Raw genomic sequence first — 19,503 nt, forward strand, 5'->3', positions numbered from 1 at the left:
ACAGAAAAGACAGGCCCTTTGTAACATGCACTGCAGCTACATCTGGTTAATGTTGCCAGTACTATACACCTGTGAGAAAAGCGATATGTCAGTGTATGTGATGGACCTACACCTACAACACAGTGCACCTGTCTTTACCATACTGTTGCTCCGGTATAGCAGACTGCATAGACCTTCACAGCAATAAGTGTAAATATATAACAGCTCCTGCAAATACACTATTGTGATTACAGATTCAGTGCACTGCAGTGAGGCCATCCAAAACTGAACATACAAGTATTGTTCTCTGGCTAAGCATAACAGTTGTGTCTACAGCAAACTGGCTGCCATTAACATTCTTAGGGTATATGTCAGCCATAACAAAACAGTTTTACTCTCACCGGCTACAGGATGTTGGACTCTGGCCACATCAGATGTACCTATGGAAATTTGAGAGAGAGGTATTGTCAGCAAACATAAATGTGGCATTGTTACAGGATAATATGTGTTTATATCAACATGTACAGTAGGAACTCTGATACTGCCCACATTGCTGTCATTCTGAGTATGTGTGCACAAGTGTGTGTTACAATCAAACTGCCCCCAAATGCAGTTTGACCTGACATCTGTGTACTGATATGCAGAGGCTGCCACAATGACTGCTACAGTATTTCAGTGATGAACACAGGTGGCTTACCTGGATGCTTCTCTGCTGTGGAAGCTGTGCAACCCACCTCCATGAAGTATGGAGTGATGGATGCTTGGGAGCTGGTCACTGATGCCAGGTTTGCCAGAAACTCCTCCATGAGAGTGGTTGTTTTGCTGCAGGCCCTCCACTGGTGGCAGCACGGTCCCTGGCCACAGCAGTGGCCCTTTGTGGTATAGCATTTATCGTATCTGTTGCCCGGTGTCGGACCTGCTCATAGCTTTTTTCCTGCAGCCCTACTTAGTTTACTGATGCGACAAGGTTAGCCCACAGTGCAGCACATTGCTGCCAATTCTGGCAACTCCTAGAAAGCAGGATGTTGTGATGGAGTCTGAGGCCATCCACGTTCACTTCGTTTTCAACATTAGAAAAAGGTGGCTGCCTCCATCTGTACATGGTTTCTGAAAGACAAGAAGAGGGGAACATGTCATAGGACCATGTACATTGTTCTCCACTACTATATACACACCCTGCACATCCAAATTGTCCAGCACTATCCTCCACTAACTATCACATGATACCCTGCCATCGGTCAACACAGTATATATGTGGCTATCAGCAACATAGTGCCAATACATCTTGTGTTGTCCTGTTCATCTTGCTTTTTCCTGCTACTTGCTGCTTGTTCTCTAAAGTGTTCAAGTGTTTCTTTTCTGTTGCATTGATTACTGCTTGTTTATACCCTGTCTAAATTGTGTTATTGTAAGCCTCATACTTTTGGTTTAAACACTTGGGCTTTAGGCCCTCCACTTAGGTCTCCCTGGCCTTTCTCCCTCAGATTCTGGCAAATATGGATGGACAATGTCCTACATTTTATCCTGCCAGTCTGGTTGATATGGGCATCCTGACACAGTGTAGCAACTGCCTAATGTACAAGACAACCATCTACTACCACCAACTAGGAGCACAGTTTGTGAGAGATGCAATTACATTAGGAACCTAGAGTCCATGTTCTCTCCCTCCTCTCAAGCCAGTATATCTGGCACTGAAAAGGTTGTCAACACAATCAGTATACCTCACACACCACCCATACCTACACAACACAAACCCACATATGTGAAGGTCCTCATCATAAACATACCCAAAGAAAGGACACCTCTGAGGCAAAAACACACATGATCTCCACCGCCCTCCACACCACATACCACACATAGTCCACACACCTGTGTCTCACAGCCACTAAGGCGTCACTATAAACCCAATATATTAGTCATAGGAGACTCCATTGTGAGACACACCAATGTGCCTCTCAGCAGGCAGGATAAGGGGAAAGTCACAGTTAATTGTCTGTCCAGTGCCAGAATCTGCCATATCACATACGCACTACAGCAGTCTCTCGACAACAGGTACTGTTATGAGTGTAAAAAGTATGCTGAGAATAAAAATAGAATGGTACAGTAACAAGTAACTACTAAGAAAAACAAAAAAAGTACCAAAGCTAACACAGCTGAAAGTAAAACAATAAACTTTAATGTACACAAAAGAGAGTAAGTGCTTTCACGGTGTGCTCTCACCACTTCATCAGACTGTCCATGTTGGCATAAATGATGTGAGACAAACCTCCCTAGACTATATGAAGAGAGACATGATTGAGCATTCTGATTGTGTGCCAGGCAGGTATGTCCCTAACCTTAAGCAGCATTCTGCCATCACCCAGAATGATGCCTCAACAGAAACAGGAAATGATTGACTTTAACAATTGGCTGAGTTTCTGGTGCCATTCCAGGGTGAGCCAGTGCCTGACAGCCTGGGAGGATATGATTGACAGACCATAATGCTTTGCCAGAGATGGCCTGCATCTGTTTCATCTGGGCTTCAGGGTGCTAGCAAAGGTTCTTGCCTCCCCTCATAGTGTCTTTTTTAGGAGAACTGATGAGGTTAAGACTACCAACATAAAAATGTCAACAAAGCACAATATAAAGGTCATGCTGCTAAACGGTAGGAGTCTGAACATGAAACTGCACTCATTGCAAGCATTCTTAACCCTGGAAAATGCTGACATCTGTGCAGTCACAGAAACCTAGTTCTCAGCTGCAGAGAGCACCCCAGCCTTACCTGGTTACCCATCCTATCATCCATTCAGACCCCAAACTGTGGCCAGTAAAGCCAAAGGAGGTGGAGTTTCAATATATATTAAAGACATACATACCTCCCGGCTGGTCAAACAGTATGACACACAGGAGATACTCAAGGTGCAGTTAACCATTGACAAGACCCCTATTCAAATCATAGCTAGCTACTGGCCCCCAAATCTGACTCAAGATGCCCATTCTGCATATATGGACCTGTTCACCTCTATCAGAATGCAACCCTTCACCCTTACCCTGTGTGAGTTTAACTACCGAAATATAGATTGGAAGAACTACTCATGCCAGAACAGATGTGCCCAGAGATTCATCGATTTTGTCAATGCAAACACCTTTGAACAGCTAGATGATACCCCCCACAAGAGATGAAACTATATTGGACATGGTATTAAACAACATGAGTAACCACTGCAGCATCCCTATAGTATCATCCTCCCTGATGAGATCTGACCATAAAGCAGTCACTGTCAAACTCACCATCTCCCACAATACCTATCTAGCTAGGGTCAGACATAACAATGTCTCCGAAGCTGATTACAGGTTCCTGAGGGATGGTATAAACAAGTTTCACAGCCCCCTCTCCCTCTGTAGGAACTAGCACCAATATCCAAAATTGCACCAAAGCACTATACAAGCAGTTATATAGATGCATGGGATCAGGAATACCTGACAGGAATACATCATCCTTTGCAAGGATAAGTAAACCTGTCTGGTGGACATCTGCAATAAATAAACTCTATAACAACAGGAAAACATCACTGTCCAAGACCAGGAAGGAGTAGGTGCCCAATTGAAAGCAATGTCTCCTTAGCCTGAACAAGCTAATAAGATAACTACTGAAATCCTCCAAAGTAAACTTCGAGTCCAAATTGGTGACCTCTACTACAGACAATCATAAGTCCTTCTGCACATATGTCTGCAACCTTAAAGGAAGCACCCAGATCTGTTCAGAAGTGCTGGTCAAGGACACCACATATACAAATGCCATAGATATAGCACACTTGCTGGCTGACAGATTCTGAGAAAACATCACCCCTCTTCCCCCCATCAGTAGATCAGGACATCCCCAGTACCTGCCCCCTTCTCCAAATATCTAGGGAACAGGTCATCACTGCTCTCTCAAAGGTAAAACATACAGTCTCCATGGGACCCAATAACATCCTGGGTTGCATCCTATATGAACTCAGGCAGGAACTTGCAGCACCATTATGCACCCTATTCAACCAAAGGCTGAGTACTTGCTTTCTCCCAGCTGAGTGGAGGACACCCACTGTCATCCCTTTGCACAAAGGTGGAGCCTCCACCGATCCAGAAAATTATAGACCCATCAGCCTAAGTAGCCTGATCTGCAAGACCATGGAATAGACTATCATGGACCTTATTAACAAGGACATTGGCAACCTCCAAACACTTGATCCCACACAGATTGGCTTTGTCAAGGGGAGATCATGTCTGTTAAATTTGGTTGACTTCTTTCAGCCAGTCAACAAAGCCATGGATGAGGGGAAGAGAGTGCACACCACCTATCTTGACCTGGCCAAAGCCTTCAACACTATTTCACACTCGGCCATAATAGATAAACTCTCTGAACTAGGCAGCAGTCCATATGTTAGCATATGGGTAGCAAATTGGCTCACTGATAGAACCCACATAGTCCAAATAGAGGAAGCCACCTCAAGCAGTAGACCCATAACAAGCGGTGTACCCCAGGGTTCTGTCTTGAAGCCTCTGTCATTTGGGATATACTTTTCTGAGGTGCAGGGCAAAACCAGTTGGCTAGGGCTGACCAAGTTTCAGATGACTGTATGCTGCGTGCTGTCACCAAATCCACTAGTGATGTGGACATCCTCCAAGAGGGTCTTACTCAGAAAAATGGCTGGTTCCAGAAACATGGCCTCAAGTTAAATACTACACAGTGCATCATCATTCCCTTTGGGGAGAGTGATGTACCCACAAATAATCACATTAATAACAATGTCCTAGGCATGCAATCAGTCATGAGGGATTTGGGCACACAGACTGACAGCAACCTGATGTTTGACCATCATGTTGCTTTTGTTGTACAGAAAGCTTTCTGCATGGCCCACCTCATAAGTAATGGTATCTCATCCAGGGATAAGGAGGTCATAACTTCCCTGTATTCTTCCCTTATAAGGCCCATTATTGAGTACAATGCCCCTTTCGGCATGTACCTTGCAAAGCACATGCAGCAACTGGAGAGACCACTGAGGTTCCTCACCAGGAGAATCCAGGGTCTCCAACATCTACCATACATCGATAGGCTAAAAGCCCTATCCCTCCACTCAGTTTCATACAAACTCCTCAGAGGTTACCTCTGTCTGGCATACAAGGTGATCATGGACCCCACCTTGATGGGACTGCTGCATATCCACAAGTAAAGCTCCACTCGAGTAATCCACACACGTGCCCTCAACTTGGTATGTGACATCAACAGGACTTGTTGGCATGACAGATTTGTGTCTCAGAGACTCCCCCATCTGTGGAATAGCCTCCCTCTTCACATCAAGCAGAGTACCTCTTTACCCCTTTTCAAACACAACCTGGATAACTGAATATGAAACAGGAAATACACCCTTGGGATTCCACCTGTGTCCCTGTTGGACTGGGGCATTAGGTGCTGACTTGTATAAATATGGGCTAATCTCTTGGCTAGAATTATAAGGGCCTCAGGGCCAGTAGGCTAGTAATTTCCTATGATCCTATGAATGCCAATTATGGCCATGTGTGCTGTGATGGAGTGTGTTGTTATGTCTCCACTCTCATCAATGCCAATGTGGTGTGTCCCCTGTGGGCAATGTCCCAGTACCATGTCATACAGCCACCATCCGACAAATAGATGAGTGTTACTACAAGTGTATGGGGACAGTCCAGCAACATATATGTGACTCAATGACAGACAACACTGCAAAAGTGCTGTATGTTATCTTCCCTGTAGGTGTCTGACATCTGCAGTACACAGATGTTTGCGGAATGTGTACATGTGCCTGATATATGTGGGCCCTCTGCCAGAAAAATGTGGATCTCTGGCCAACATTTGGACAATACATAATGGTTGTTTTCAGACTGTGAGGAATCCGGCTGTCACATGCCAGAACCCTCAGAAAACAGTTATGGTACCATAAAGTCTGTTATAGTATGCATTCCCTTACTTTGTAAGCTCAATGTGTACACTCTGTCACTGAGGTCGGGCCTGTGCCCCCCCCCATACTACTGGCTATGACCCGAAGTCCTACTGTAGGGGGGTTACCATGTATGCTAGCCATAGCTCTCAAGCAATGAGATACAGATGTTGAATTCACAGTGACCTAGCCAGAGTACCTCAGGGACAGTCAGGGACACCTGTATAATGTTTAAACTATTCCTGTGTGCCATCCACAGACTGAGAGAAGCTGAATGTCAGTACATCACATGATAAGCCAGCTATGTCCACCATTACTTATTGTCACTATTGTGTAACACACAATCCAGTAGCATTCATACAGGAACCAACCATTGTAGGAGGGACTCAGAGGGCTAGAGCTGTGATCTACATCACAGCACGCAGAGTTGACAGGGAAGCTTGTAGGTGCTGGACAGCTGATGACCAGCAAAATGTCATTCCAGATATGTACTACTGGCCTATTGTTGTAATCCCTGTTCCCCATAACTGCATCCTCCCATCTGCATGCCATTACATGAGGACTTCTATTACATACTTGGTAGAGTGCTGTACTCCTTTTTGTGCAGACATCCTGAAGAATATTGGTTGTTACATTACAGTCTGTCTTTGTAAAGAAAGTCACAGATCTGTTTACCATAGGCAGCTGGTTGCCTTTTATAGGTGATGCTCATGAACAGGTAATTGCCTGTGCATCAGTCTGTGGCTCATACTTGCTAACTGCATCCAGAAGAGTTGGGATGCACTGTCATTAGCCAATGGCATGGCACAACAGTGCTATATTTAAAGCCTTCATGTAGGCTTTGGCCCCTTTCCTAGTCTGTGAGACAGACATTATGGAGTTGTGGAGACTACAGCATCACACAGTGTAGGTAGAAATACTATCCACTGTTGGGATTTAAGTGGTATGTCCATAGTTTTGCATGCTATGTTTGGCCATTGCAAACAGACTTTCTGATTATGTGGCAGTTTAGTGTTAAACAATGTGGGTTGAGGTCAGTAAGGAAGAAAACAGATGTAAGTGTCATACCTTATAGGCATCAGAAAATGCATGCTGCTGCAGTAGCTGCTGGTCTATCAGCTGTGTACGTTTGTAGGGTAGACTGTGACACGTCTCTGTGACATGACCTTTACCACCCACTCTTTTATGTATGAGCATTGTGTGGAGTCATTGTTCTAGGTATTTGTGAGGTATGGTAGGTTTGTAGCAGGTAGCTGAATATACTGTCACATATGATGCAGGCTGCAGCTGCTGCTTTTTGCCCAGGGGTCCTACTGGGGAGTGTGAACAAATTGGAGGACATCAAGCTGTATGTGTCAGTGAGTAAGCAGTGTTAGCTCTGTTGTTACAGCATAGCCAGGGTGAGAGTACCCATAACAGTCCAGGTGAGGCATGTGCTTAAGGTACATATGTCATGTAACAGTGCCAGTTAGACAGTGCCAATTGGACAGTGGTAAGCAACAAATAAGGTAGTTGAAACATATTTGTGCAGTGTGTCCCTACCTACAGGCCTTTGATGTGCTAAGATGGATAGCAGTGAATGCAGTAGCAGCAACCTGTTTTGGTTAATATTGCAGGACTCAATCATTATTTGTTGTATCCACAAGCATGTAATTGAAGTGAAACATTCTGGATTTGAACCCAGGACTGTGGGTGGCAAATTGTACAGCATAGTAGGAATTTAACAGACTGAGCTACTGAATCAATACTGCAGCAGCTGTATTTACAAGATATATGTGCATGCATACAGCCTGTTACACAGGCTTGGCATTAGCATGTGTGTTCAGATGGGTATGACGTATAACACTGAACTGTCTGTCATTATTTTGTAATGTCAATCTATACTGACTTGCCAGTACATCAGTACACAGAATAGGTTTTGTGACAATGGTGCCAACAGTAGGTGGAACAACTGTGGACATTCTGCAACAGTCTGTGCAGTTGTCAGCTATACATAATATCCTAGGTCTCATGTACGTCTGTCATTACTTATTTGGCTGTGTACTGGTTTGGTGTCTGCATCACAGTCTCATGTGCACTGTCAATTTTCCCATTACATGTAAAAGCAGTGTGGCATTGTCAATCAGGATATGTTGGCGGAAACACCTATTTTATTTCAGAGCTGAGTGGCCTAGTGGGCTAATTCACTGGGCTGTAGCTGACAGGACCCTGGGTTTGAGACATGGCAAAGGGAATTATATTGCAGATGTGCCTAACAGTATCAGAAGGTAATTAGGTTTGTGTGGGTTTGCACAGCACACTGTGCCACTTAGCCCTGCTTAAACCAACACTAATTCCAAGAAAAGAAAAAAGGGGTGATAGGAAAGTAGTGAAATGGGGACAAGCAGGGGAAAACACTGTGAAAGGCAGGTAGGGAGGTGCAGGATGGGTGTAGGATAGCACCATAGCTCTCCATTTCTTGTACAACAACAGCTATGCAGGTTGTAGAGAATTTGGATTTTGGAGCCTCACATTCCAGAGAGAGGGGGGTGTGGGCAACATAACTGTGTTGATTAACTGAGGTAATGAATGATTGCGTGCAGTGTACGTGTGTAAAAATGGAGAGCTATGTATGGGGCAATATTTTTTGTGGGACAGTTGCCCTTTTTTTAGGTGAGATTGGAATGTTGGGGAAGGGTTATAGGTCAGTGTGGGGAGGTAATTTAGGTAGGAGAGGTTGCATTTGCAAACAGACAAGACAGTATACAGGGGAGGTGTATGACAAATGAAGGGGGTAAACACCTTGGGCAGGGAGAATGTTGTGGAATCGGAGAGACAAGTGCCCCCAGATGGCAACAGTGAGATGAAGCTCCCCACCCATGGGCAGTCAACACTGCTCCTTCACCACCCTGAAGGTGGCTGTGCTGGGTGCCGGGGCCACCCTGCCCCTCCAGGTTAGCCAGTCTGCCTCAATCCACTGCACACAATCATCAAACCCACAGTGCACAATCCTGCACCCCATCCTTGGTAGCTGTTGCTAAGTGACTACTTCCTCTCCATGCCCACTCCCAGGGGATGGGCCCTGTCCCCTGAGGCAGTTCCACCCATAGGTAGTACAGGACCAGCAGATGGGCAGCACCAGGTTGGGTCCCAGACTTGCTGGGACCCAGTGCCATGGCCAACTGAGGTAGGGTAGGCAGATCACCAGTAACCGACCTACCCAGTTGAGCTATGGTGTCGAGGTTTTTCAAAGTGTATAGGTTAGTAATGAAAAGAACATTTAAATGGTAGTTATAACAGCATGCCAGGATATTGCAAGTAACCCAGTAACATACCATCGCATAGCATATGGAACACAACAATAAGTGGGATAACAGTCAGTATTGGAACAGCATGTCAGTAACAGTTACAGCATAAAGCCAACAACATAGGTAATTCAACAAGGTATGTTAGTATGCAACCATTGTAATATATAGCAATAATAAAACACAAGGCCCAGCATAACATTTTGAGAACAAAAGTAAACCATACCTGATGTATAACAATAATAAATTATGATGCAGATAATGAGTAGGGGGAGAGAGAAAAACATTCCATTACTACCAGAATAAGCTATATTGTGTGCAACAGTACTCATATATACTGTGCAGGTGTGTCATATTTTATGTATACATGTGCCCTATAGCTTATGTAGCATCTGCATACCTCTCAAATTATCTGCATGGGACGGTATGAGCCAAGCTGTAACACCTACAGGTGCACAACTACAGGGGACTATTACATGTCAGGGGGACATATATGACTACCAATGTGTACTGTGGACTGATGTAGTGTGACTGTGCTATTGACATAAATCAAGTGTATGTTAAATCTGTGTCCAAGAGATTTGGCACCAGTGATCACAGTCCATGACAGCATAACACTTGAGAGACATGTATTGTGCACAGTACAGAGAGTTTATGCCTATCATGCCATCCTTGGCAGGCATGGGGTTAGAGTGTTAGCAGATATTTACAGATACCCCAGGCATACAGCCATACCAAGATTAAACACTTTTATTTGCTTTATTAACTTGTATTAGTATTGTACTTATTGACTTTATTTACTGACATCTTATCACCTTGCTGAGCAATGCTTAGGTTCATAGGTTTACAGGTGTGCACTGGGCTAATGGCCCTGGAGCCTTTACAAGCCTAGCCCATAGGATTACCCTAGCATCATGCCACCCGACCTTAGTTCCCAGTGCCTCTGTCAAGTAGAGTCACTGGCGTGATCCCCAGGATGAATTTTCTATTTCCCATCCACTCATCAAAATTTCTCTTGAAGAGGTCCAGTGAGGCACTCTGCTTGACATGTATGGGAAGTCTCTTGGTTATGAACCTTTCCCACCAGCTTGTTATGTTGATTGTGATAATGACATTGAGGTCTCTAGAGTATGTAGTGTGGAGGGATTGGGATTTCTTTAGATGTAGCATTTCTAACAGAGCTGGATCAGACGTGGCATTGTAAATCAAGCAGAGATCGCCTCTAAGTAGACGATATGAGACAGAGAATAGTTGGAGATTTTTGAGTCTGTTCATACAGGACAAGTGTTTAAGGCCTAAATCCTCTTTGTGAGGCATTTTTGCGGCCTCTCCAGTTGTTGTAGGTGTCTAGTGAGGTACATGCCAAATAAGGCATTGTACTTGATGATTGGCCTAATGTGGGAAGAGCAGAGGGAGACAATGACCTCTTTCTGCCTGGTTGCAAAACCCTTAGTAATGAGACGTGCCACATAGAAGAACTTTCTGACCACAGTGGCAATGTGGTGGGCAAAAGAGAGATTGCTGTCAACCTGTGTTCCCAGATCTCTTATGACACTTTCTGTGTTCATTGAACTACCATCGATGTGCTAATTCATGAGAACTAGGATTTTCTCAAAGGGGATGATGACACATTTGTTGGCATTGAGCTTAAGGCCATGGTTCTGAGACCAGTCATTGGCCTCATTAAGGTCTTTCTGTAGGATGTCAACATCACTTGGGGAGCTAATTATGGCTCCCAACTAGCAATCGACTGTGAACTTTGTCAGCCAAAGTCCCTTTATGTTGGCCTGAACTTCAGAGAAGTAGATACCAGACAGGAGAGGACCCAGGACTGAACTCTGTGAGACTCCACTCATGACTGGTCGACAGTCTGAATTGGAGTCAGCTACTTTCACACTGTGGGTTCTATCTGTGAGACATTTTGCAACCCACCTAGTGATATAGGGGTTGATGCCTAGCTTAGTGAGTTTTTCTATGATTTCTGAATGGGGAATGGTATCAAAGGCCTTGGCCAGATGAAGGCTGGCTGTATGAACCACTTTGCCTTCATCCACAGCTCTGGTGACTGACTCAAAGAAGTTGACCAAGTTGAGCAGTTATGATCTAACCTTCACAAAACCAAACTGTGTGGGATCCAGAATTTGGAGATTCCTTATATCCTTGTTTATTAGGTCCATGATGATGCGTTCCATAGCTTTGCATATCAGACTCATCGGGCTAATGGGGAGATAGTTCCCAGGGTCTGTAGTCTCTCCTCCTTTGTGGAGGGGGATGACTGTAGCAGTGCACCATTTGATAGGGACAAAGCCTGAGGTGAGGCTGTGATTGAACAGGGCACACAGGTGAGGTGCCAGTTCACTCTGTAGTTCACGTAAAACACAGCCAGGGATATTGTCGGGTCCCATAGAAGCTGTATTCTTGGCCTTGGACAGTGCTGTTTTAACCTGTGCAGCAGTAATAATGGGTGCCTGGCAATCTACTGGTATTGTGATTGGTCCTTTGGTGGGGAAGAGAGAGGTAAAGTCGGCACTGAATCTGTCAGCCAGTATATTGGCAATATCTGTTGGCCCGATATAGGAGGTGCCATTGTGCAACAGCTCAGAGCAAATCTGGGTAATGCCATAGAGATTCTTTACATAACTAAAGAAGACCTTGTGGTTGTCTTTACTGTTTGCTGCAATTCTGTTTTCATAGCTAGTTTTAGAGGATTTGATGCGGGATCTCAATTTTTTGTTGAGGCTAATAAGGAAGTTTTTCCAGTCTTGGGACTTCACCTTATTTCTCATCAGTTTCCTCCTTCTGTTGTAGAGTTTGTTTATGGCGGGGTACCACCAGATTGACTTCCTTTTTTTTTGGAGGAGAGCGTCTTGATTCTATTGGGTATGGCGAGATCCGCGCATTTGTGCATGTGTTCGTACAGGGCATTAGTGTATGATTCAGCAGTCATGCAGCTGTTCTTCAACTGCATGGGTGCCGTGAAGTTAGCCACCTCTGTTTTTAGCAGGTTAAAGTTAGCTTTGGAGAAGTTTTTCATGGTGGTTACCTTTGCGGGGAGGGTGTGGATTTCCAAGGGGATTCGTTTGAGGTCGGATCTAACCAGGGAGGAGTTGACTACTGGTACAGAGCAATGGTCATCCATGTTAGTAATGACCAGGTCAAGGATGTTGCTACCTCTAGTGGGGGTAAGAATTAGCTGGTCCAGGGCACTGGAATTAATGAAATCCAGGAAATGTTGGGCAAGTGTATTGGTACATGAGTAGTTTTCCCAGTTAATGCAGGGGTAGTTGAAGTCACCCAGTATGAGAATGTTAGGTTGGACTCTAATATTCTCCAGGGTGCTTAGGAACATGGAGTGTGACTCTTGGGTCATGGTTGGGGACCTATAGCAGGCTACGACCTGAATAGCTGTCTTCCCCAATGTTAGCTGTACCTGAAGTATCTCTGATGCGTCATGCTGGGCTACGAGTCTGAAGGTGCGCACATCCTTTATGAATATGGAAATACCACCACCTTTGGAGCTTCGGTCCAAGTTCTGGGGCCAAAAGGTATGGAATGAGTTACAGCCTGGTAGTGCAGGACTGCTATCTGCTGCCTTGAACCAGGTCTCTGTTACAGCACAAATGTTGATGTTCTCCATTTTAAGGAGTGCTTCAAGTGAGTGCATTTTGAGATTTAGATAGCGTTGAGCAGCATGACCCTCAGATTGCATTTGTTTGTAGCTGTTACAGTGGTAATTTGGTCTTTGGAACACCGCCTAAAAAGGCCCTATAGGGGTGGCAAGAGCCTTGTCCAGTATCTGGAAGCCCAGGGTTGACAGATGCAGGCCATCTCTGCAAAGCATCTAGGTCTGTCAATCATGTCATCCCAGGCAGACAGATACTGGATCCCCTTAGAATGACACCAGAAACGTAGCCAATTGTTGAAATAAATAATTTTATGCTTGTACTGTGGTATTATTCTGGGTGATGGTAGGAGGCTGCTCAGGACTACGGTCATACCCGTCTGGGCTACATAATCCGAGAGCTTTTCCATATCTCTTTTCATGTAGTCCAGGGAGGTATGTCTCAGGTCATTCAAACCCACTATGGTACATCTGAACACACAAATTAGTAGCCGATTGGAACAGCTACTACAGCCATTTATTTACCTGTAATTCCTGTGTGGAGAACATCTGTTAACAATACATAACCGTTTCTATAAATATTTAGTAGTACTTGTCCCTGGATTTGAACCCCAGTCTGTGTGTGAAAAAATGTACATCAGACCTAGCATTTATCAAACTAAACTACTGAGCCACTATTGAATGCTGATTGACTGATATGTGCCTAGAGCTCACCTGGTAACAAACTATGACCTGGTAGTAGAGGTAGAGTGTTATATAAGACTGCAGTGAGACTTGAACACATATACATGAGATTTACACATGACAGAGATAGTAGGTGAAATGTGCATTAATACATGGAATGCAGGTGTAGACAGTCTAGTGGGTGGAAATATGTGTGATGTGTACAGGCCATATTGGAGTGCTGAGTTGGCTACCTGACCCATATACAGTTACAGATGGTATATTTGCAGTCTACAGCTATTACAGATTCATACTTGCCCGCAGCAGCATAACTAAGATCAGGAATGCATACAGCTGAAATGCAATGGTTAACACAAGATAATTCTGAGATACACAATATACCTTGGGAGTTCCTATTATAGGTTCAGATCTTAGTGCAGAACAAATATCATAATGCGTTATATCTTGTAGTACAGTGCCACATCTACAGTTTAGCAAAACACTCTTTATTAGCCAATCTTCACTCACTTAGTTGTATTATTCCTATTTTTACTTCACAGCAGTTGTCAAACTTAATGTCACGACCAACAGCCCAAAATAGACACATATTGCACAATACAGCTTTATTAGGGGTGACATTATGCAGTGATTGGTATATATATATATATATATATATATATATATATATATATATATATATATATATATATATATACAGTCTTTATTGATGAACAGTTGAAATAATGCAGGTGTGCAGGTGTTGCAATACAGCTGTAATTCCACATTTCATGCAGTACACACTTTTTTTATTTCCTTAACTTTATTAATGCAGTAGAACTTTATTTCCATAACATTATTAATGCAGTACAACCTTATTGCCTTAACATTTTAATGCAGTTGAAACGTTATTTCCTTAACATTATCAGGTTTCATGCTTTCATCTTTATTGAACTGTACCTGGCATTACTCAGTTATATCAGTCCAGGTCTATGACCACATTCATTGCAGTACGATCAAAACTGAATATACCTACTGGCAGTTACTAATTTACTCTTTCTTGTTTATATGACTATAGATTGCAAGATATATATGTAGTCACTGCACATATGGTGCAACCTGGCCAGGCGCAATCTGGCCAGGCACCCTGCATGGGTCTCCAGGTTGCGAGCTCTCTCCTCTGCATCTGTGAAGAGAGAAGCACACCGTCATGCATACCTGTCTATCACACATTCAGAGTACAGTTTGGTAAAGCAATGATAACACTACTTACAAACTGGTGGGACATTCCCATCTCTGGCATCTTGGACCCAGGTGACCAAGAGATCCACCTTATGATGCTTGATGTCATCATAATGATGACACACCTGCTCACCTGTGTGGAGGATACCAGTTGCACTGGTCAGATTGCATGCCAGCCAGTTCCAGGCCTCCAATTTGTACTTTGACTCCTGGTAGTGGCCCTGCAGCAGCCGGACATCCTGGTATTTTACAAGAAGTCCAGCCAAGACCCTGGACTCCAGAATGACCCAGTGCTGCGCCCTGAAGTGCGCACCCTCTCCAGCTCCTGCCATAGTCTCTGCCAAGATCAAACTCCAACAGATTATGGTTGTATTTCCACCTGTTGCACTTAAATAAGGCTGTTTTCCTACCATTTACCACCATTGGGCCATTTTTAAAAATGTGGCATTTCCCTTAACACCACTCAAACCCACTGAGCTCAGCTGAGCAGTGCTTAAATGGGCAATGAGCAATGCGCAAACTAGCTAAGCACTGCTAAAACATTCCTGGTTTAAGCAGTGCTTGGCAAGGCTTAGCTGTGCTTAGCAGAGCTCAGCTGAGCACAGCAATCCAGGTTTTCATAATACATTTCATAATTCTATAATTTAAAATAAATGCTTAATAAAGTGTCTGTACATACATACAATATTCCATCAAGTGTTTAAACATGCGTCTCTTAAGTGTATTTGCAACATACCTGCTTAATAACCTGTCTGTGTATTCATACAAAATTCAATCACGGCTTAATAGTACATCTCATAAATGTGTATTTGCAAAATAATATTAATAACCCGTCTGTGTAATTATACAGTATTTCAGTGGGATTTAAAATTACTTTCAAAATGGGTATTTACAAAATAACCTGTCTCTGCATTTGAACCTTCCACCTGCTGCACATGAGGCTGTTATTCTAACCAGTCTGCTAAATTGCCATGTGAAATGTTGTTATACTTTCACATATATATCACTCCAGTGCGTTTAAGCACCACTAAGCACAGCAGTGCACCTCACAGACCCACTCAGCTGTGCTTAAACTTGACCTTTCCTAAATAATTAAATGTATCTCGTTTCTATTTTTTAGATGTCTAGCACGTTTCCACTGCTAAGCTCCATGGCACACAAACACACACACACACACAAATATATATATATATATATATATATATATATATATATATATATATATATATAAAATTATTTTTTTATTACATTGCCATACACTGAATATCCCGCAGTTTCACAGTGCAGGGGGTGTTGCTCATCTCCGGACATAGTAACACACTCCCTACACTGATTCAATAACTGTGTTACATGGCTCTCCCTCAGTAGCATGCCTTCAATAGCATGCAAGGCACACTGCTGAGGGGGATCCGTATACACAGCCACTGTACATTCCATGTAGGCCTTCCACTATTCCTACATGGATTTCATTAAATCTGAGGGAATATTTTTGCAGTTATTTTCTGTAACTGTACATACTGGCTAGACTGGGTATGAATCAGTAGATAACAAACCAACTGATGCCTGTGTATTTGAGACTTATACACCAAAAACACCAGCCTTCAAATAAATGCTTACATTGTGGGATTAGCTCCTTACACCCCACTTGTAGGAGGTTGTCCCTTTTTAGTTCCTTAACTATTGTAAGTAACTGTCCAGTCAATAAACCAGAGATTACATTAGAATTACATGATGACAAGCCCTTTTATTCTATTATCAGCTCACTGGCCTTAGTTTTAATCTATCATCAAGTAGTTAAACATTTTCTGGTTAGACTGCAATAACTGTTTTGTGGTTCTGAAGATCACAACATTGACCACTGAACTCTGATTTAAGAAGTCATATATTAATTTTGCTTTTCTTTTTTAATTCAGGAGAGCAACCACATGGAAGGAAAAGCAGAGGCTACATTGTGTTACTTTTGTGGAACGAAAGAGTACCGACATGCTTTAGAGTTTTCCCTAAAACCAGCAGAAACTGACAGGTAAAGGATTCGTGGATTGTAAATTGTACTTACTGATCAAAGTATACGTGTATGGCAAAGATTTTTCTCATAACATTGCACTCTACCTATTCAAGTATGACTTCAAAGGGTAAAATTATTTTCTGTTAATTTTATACCTGTAACAGTCACACTTTCAGCTCTCATTATTTCAGGTAACTTACAAGGTTGTTAATAGTTTTACAAGCTGTGTTTTCTGTATATAGTATCCCTCATAATTCTAGGTTTTCCCTTTCAACATTCAGGATTTATGGGCAGATTAGAAAGCAATACTTTTCTAATTTCATGTAAAGTGACTAATCTTGTTTTATTTTCCTTTTCGTATCTTTTGATAGCAGGACAAGACATATCAGTTATATATTTTTCCAAAGATAACATTTAATAGTTTATGTCATTTCCAGTATTTCCATTTTTTCAAGCACTAAAATATTTGTTGGCATTTGTCTCTAACACCCATTCCTGAACATTCCACACATCATCAGGCCTGCAGAGTACTGTGCCTTATGTAGTAAAAGTTTTATCTCTGTTATGTACAAACTGTGTCTTTTTCCACCGCTTCTTTGTTTTTTTTACTGAAAATCCTTTACATTTTTGTGACAATATCTCAAATACCCATGTCATATATCCTTGTTATCTTCTTCTTCAAGTCAAAAGAATGTCATTTATTTTACCTTCAAGCAAACCATTTTATTTAATGCTTCTCACTCTTCTTGTCAGTTTCCTCTGAATACCATCCAATAATTTGACATACCCTCCTTTAAAAGTTATCCATACTTCTCTGGGTATTCCTTACTCCAAGTGTGACTCCATTAATGCCCAATATCAATACATGAACACTTCTTTATTTTTAATTAAAATCCTTGTAACATGCATCCAAATATGTTTTTTGCTAACACATCTTTTTAATGCCAATTCCTAAAATTAATTTCAGGTGTGATATTAATCCTTCATTTCTTTCCTCATTTATGCCTGATAGCGACAATATTCATTTTGTGAACTCACCTATGGTAGAAAATATTTTTCCCAAGAGAGATGTCTCTGCATCCACATATGGGAAACTATACCCCCACATCCCTACTACCTAACTATTTGCACTCAGAAGTCATGCTCCCTAAGTAAAAATGCAATGCTCTTTTCTCGGGCTTAGGTAATCTTAGTTAACATCAAAAGCAAGCTTCTGCAAATCTTTTACCTACAGCTTTCTGAAATCTGATGAGTTGACTATTGAGTTTTTCATCAGGGCCTTAGTGCCACATTTCCAGTATGCTGATGCATACCACAGTTATTATAAACCCCCATGCACTATTTTACTTTTTCACTTGAAAATATTCCCCTTGCTTCAGTGCTTCCACTGTTTTTTTTTGGATCCCTCCCCACAAATTCCTGGATAGACCATGATTTCATGAAAACAATGGATAGAGAGAAGAGTCTAGGTATTGGTTACAGTTGCAAAGCACTGATACATTTGGAATTGTCATAAAAAACAGGCCTATGTATCAGTATTACATTTGGTTGATGGTAGAAAGGAAAGGTCTATGTATGATCAGGTGAATTTAAAATTCTAAATAATTAAAATAAAATAAAATAAATGAATACAGTTCTATCATCCTTTCATCCTCCTTTTTCATCATGCCTTTCTCCACATGTTTCATGCCCTCTTGTGTAGCTCAGTGAAGTTTGTCTTCAACACCCATTCCAATAGCTCATATTACAACTCTCTCAATGACAAAAACTTTTTCAAAGTCATTGTCTAGCTGGATCCAACAGTCAGCTCATTATGTCTCCTCTTGCTCTCCCATCCTTCTTGTCCAGGTTTATCTTCACATCCCCCAGCATGAGTTTTTGCCCTCATGCCAGGTTTTTGTTTTTGCTCTTGTCCCTAGCAACAACGACCCAAGCTCTTCTAATCTCTGGTGATACCCCTACACCCCCCTCAAACATTTCTGATACCTTCCCTCAAGACTATGTGTAGCAACCAATTTTTTTTGCTACCCAAATGGTGTCTAAATCTAAAAACAGTCCTCAAGTTGTGGCCTGGCTAGGGCCTTTTGTTTTGCTTCTAAAGTCCATCCTTCCATGGTTAGAACCCTCTCAATAACCATTTGTGACTGATATGAGTATCCATATCACAACTCGGACATCCTGTGCCCTGTCGTGATATGTGTGTACTCTTACCTACATGCCTTCAAAGGCCACCTCACCAACGTGTAATGCCAAGCCCATGTCTCCTGATCCTGTGTTTTGCAAGCCTTCATTGGCAATGGAGTAGTTTGGTTGGCCACTGTAGCCTTGCCTGAAATCTGTAAATTTCAGTCATCAGTGCAGACTGTAAATTATTTATGTTGCTATCAACCAATAATATTTCCTAGTGGTTACAAACATTATTTCTTATGATCCAAGCATGGTTTATTTAGGAGAGTTTTATGTTTGATATTTCATTAAGATTATACATTTAGCAGATCTCACAGAACATGTGAACAGACAGAATAACATGATAATGATATTCATCTTTGTTGCTGTGAAAGAATTAGTGGTCTTGTGTCAGAGGTAGTTGTTATATGTGGGGGACAAGACAAGACTGCTCCTTATGTACAATTTTATTTGCTTTATACTTGGAACCTTTGGCCTGTAAATGAAGACCAAGACCAACAGTAGGACTGGAATAAGTCTGTGGCCATTGTAGATGTAGCCTGTGACTTAATGTAGATGATCTAGTCTGCATATAAATAACCATGAGAATCA

The 19,503-nt window shown here is 42.4% G+C and overlaps 1 protein-coding gene across 1 annotated transcript in view; it reads left to right on the forward strand.

The window, feature by feature from the left end:
• The window catches only part of LOC122809687 (von Willebrand factor A domain-containing protein 5A-like), a 1,458,063-nt gene that overhangs the window by 856,951 nt on the left and 581,609 nt on the right, over positions 1-19,503 (forward strand). Inside the window, exon 14 of the mRNA XM_044081363.1 lies at positions 16,634-16,743. Coding sequence (XP_043937298.1) covers positions 16,634-16,743 — 110 coding nt within the window. The remainder of the gene's footprint in view (positions 1-16,633; positions 16,744-19,503) is intronic.

The sequence above is a fragment of the Protopterus annectens genome, chromosome 8.part0 (assembly GCF_019279795.1).
Source record: "Protopterus annectens isolate FY-2018-M chromosome 8.part0, PAN1.0, whole genome shotgun sequence".
Classification (NCBI taxonomy): domain Eukaryota; kingdom Metazoa; phylum Chordata; order Ceratodontiformes; family Protopteridae; genus Protopterus; species Protopterus annectens.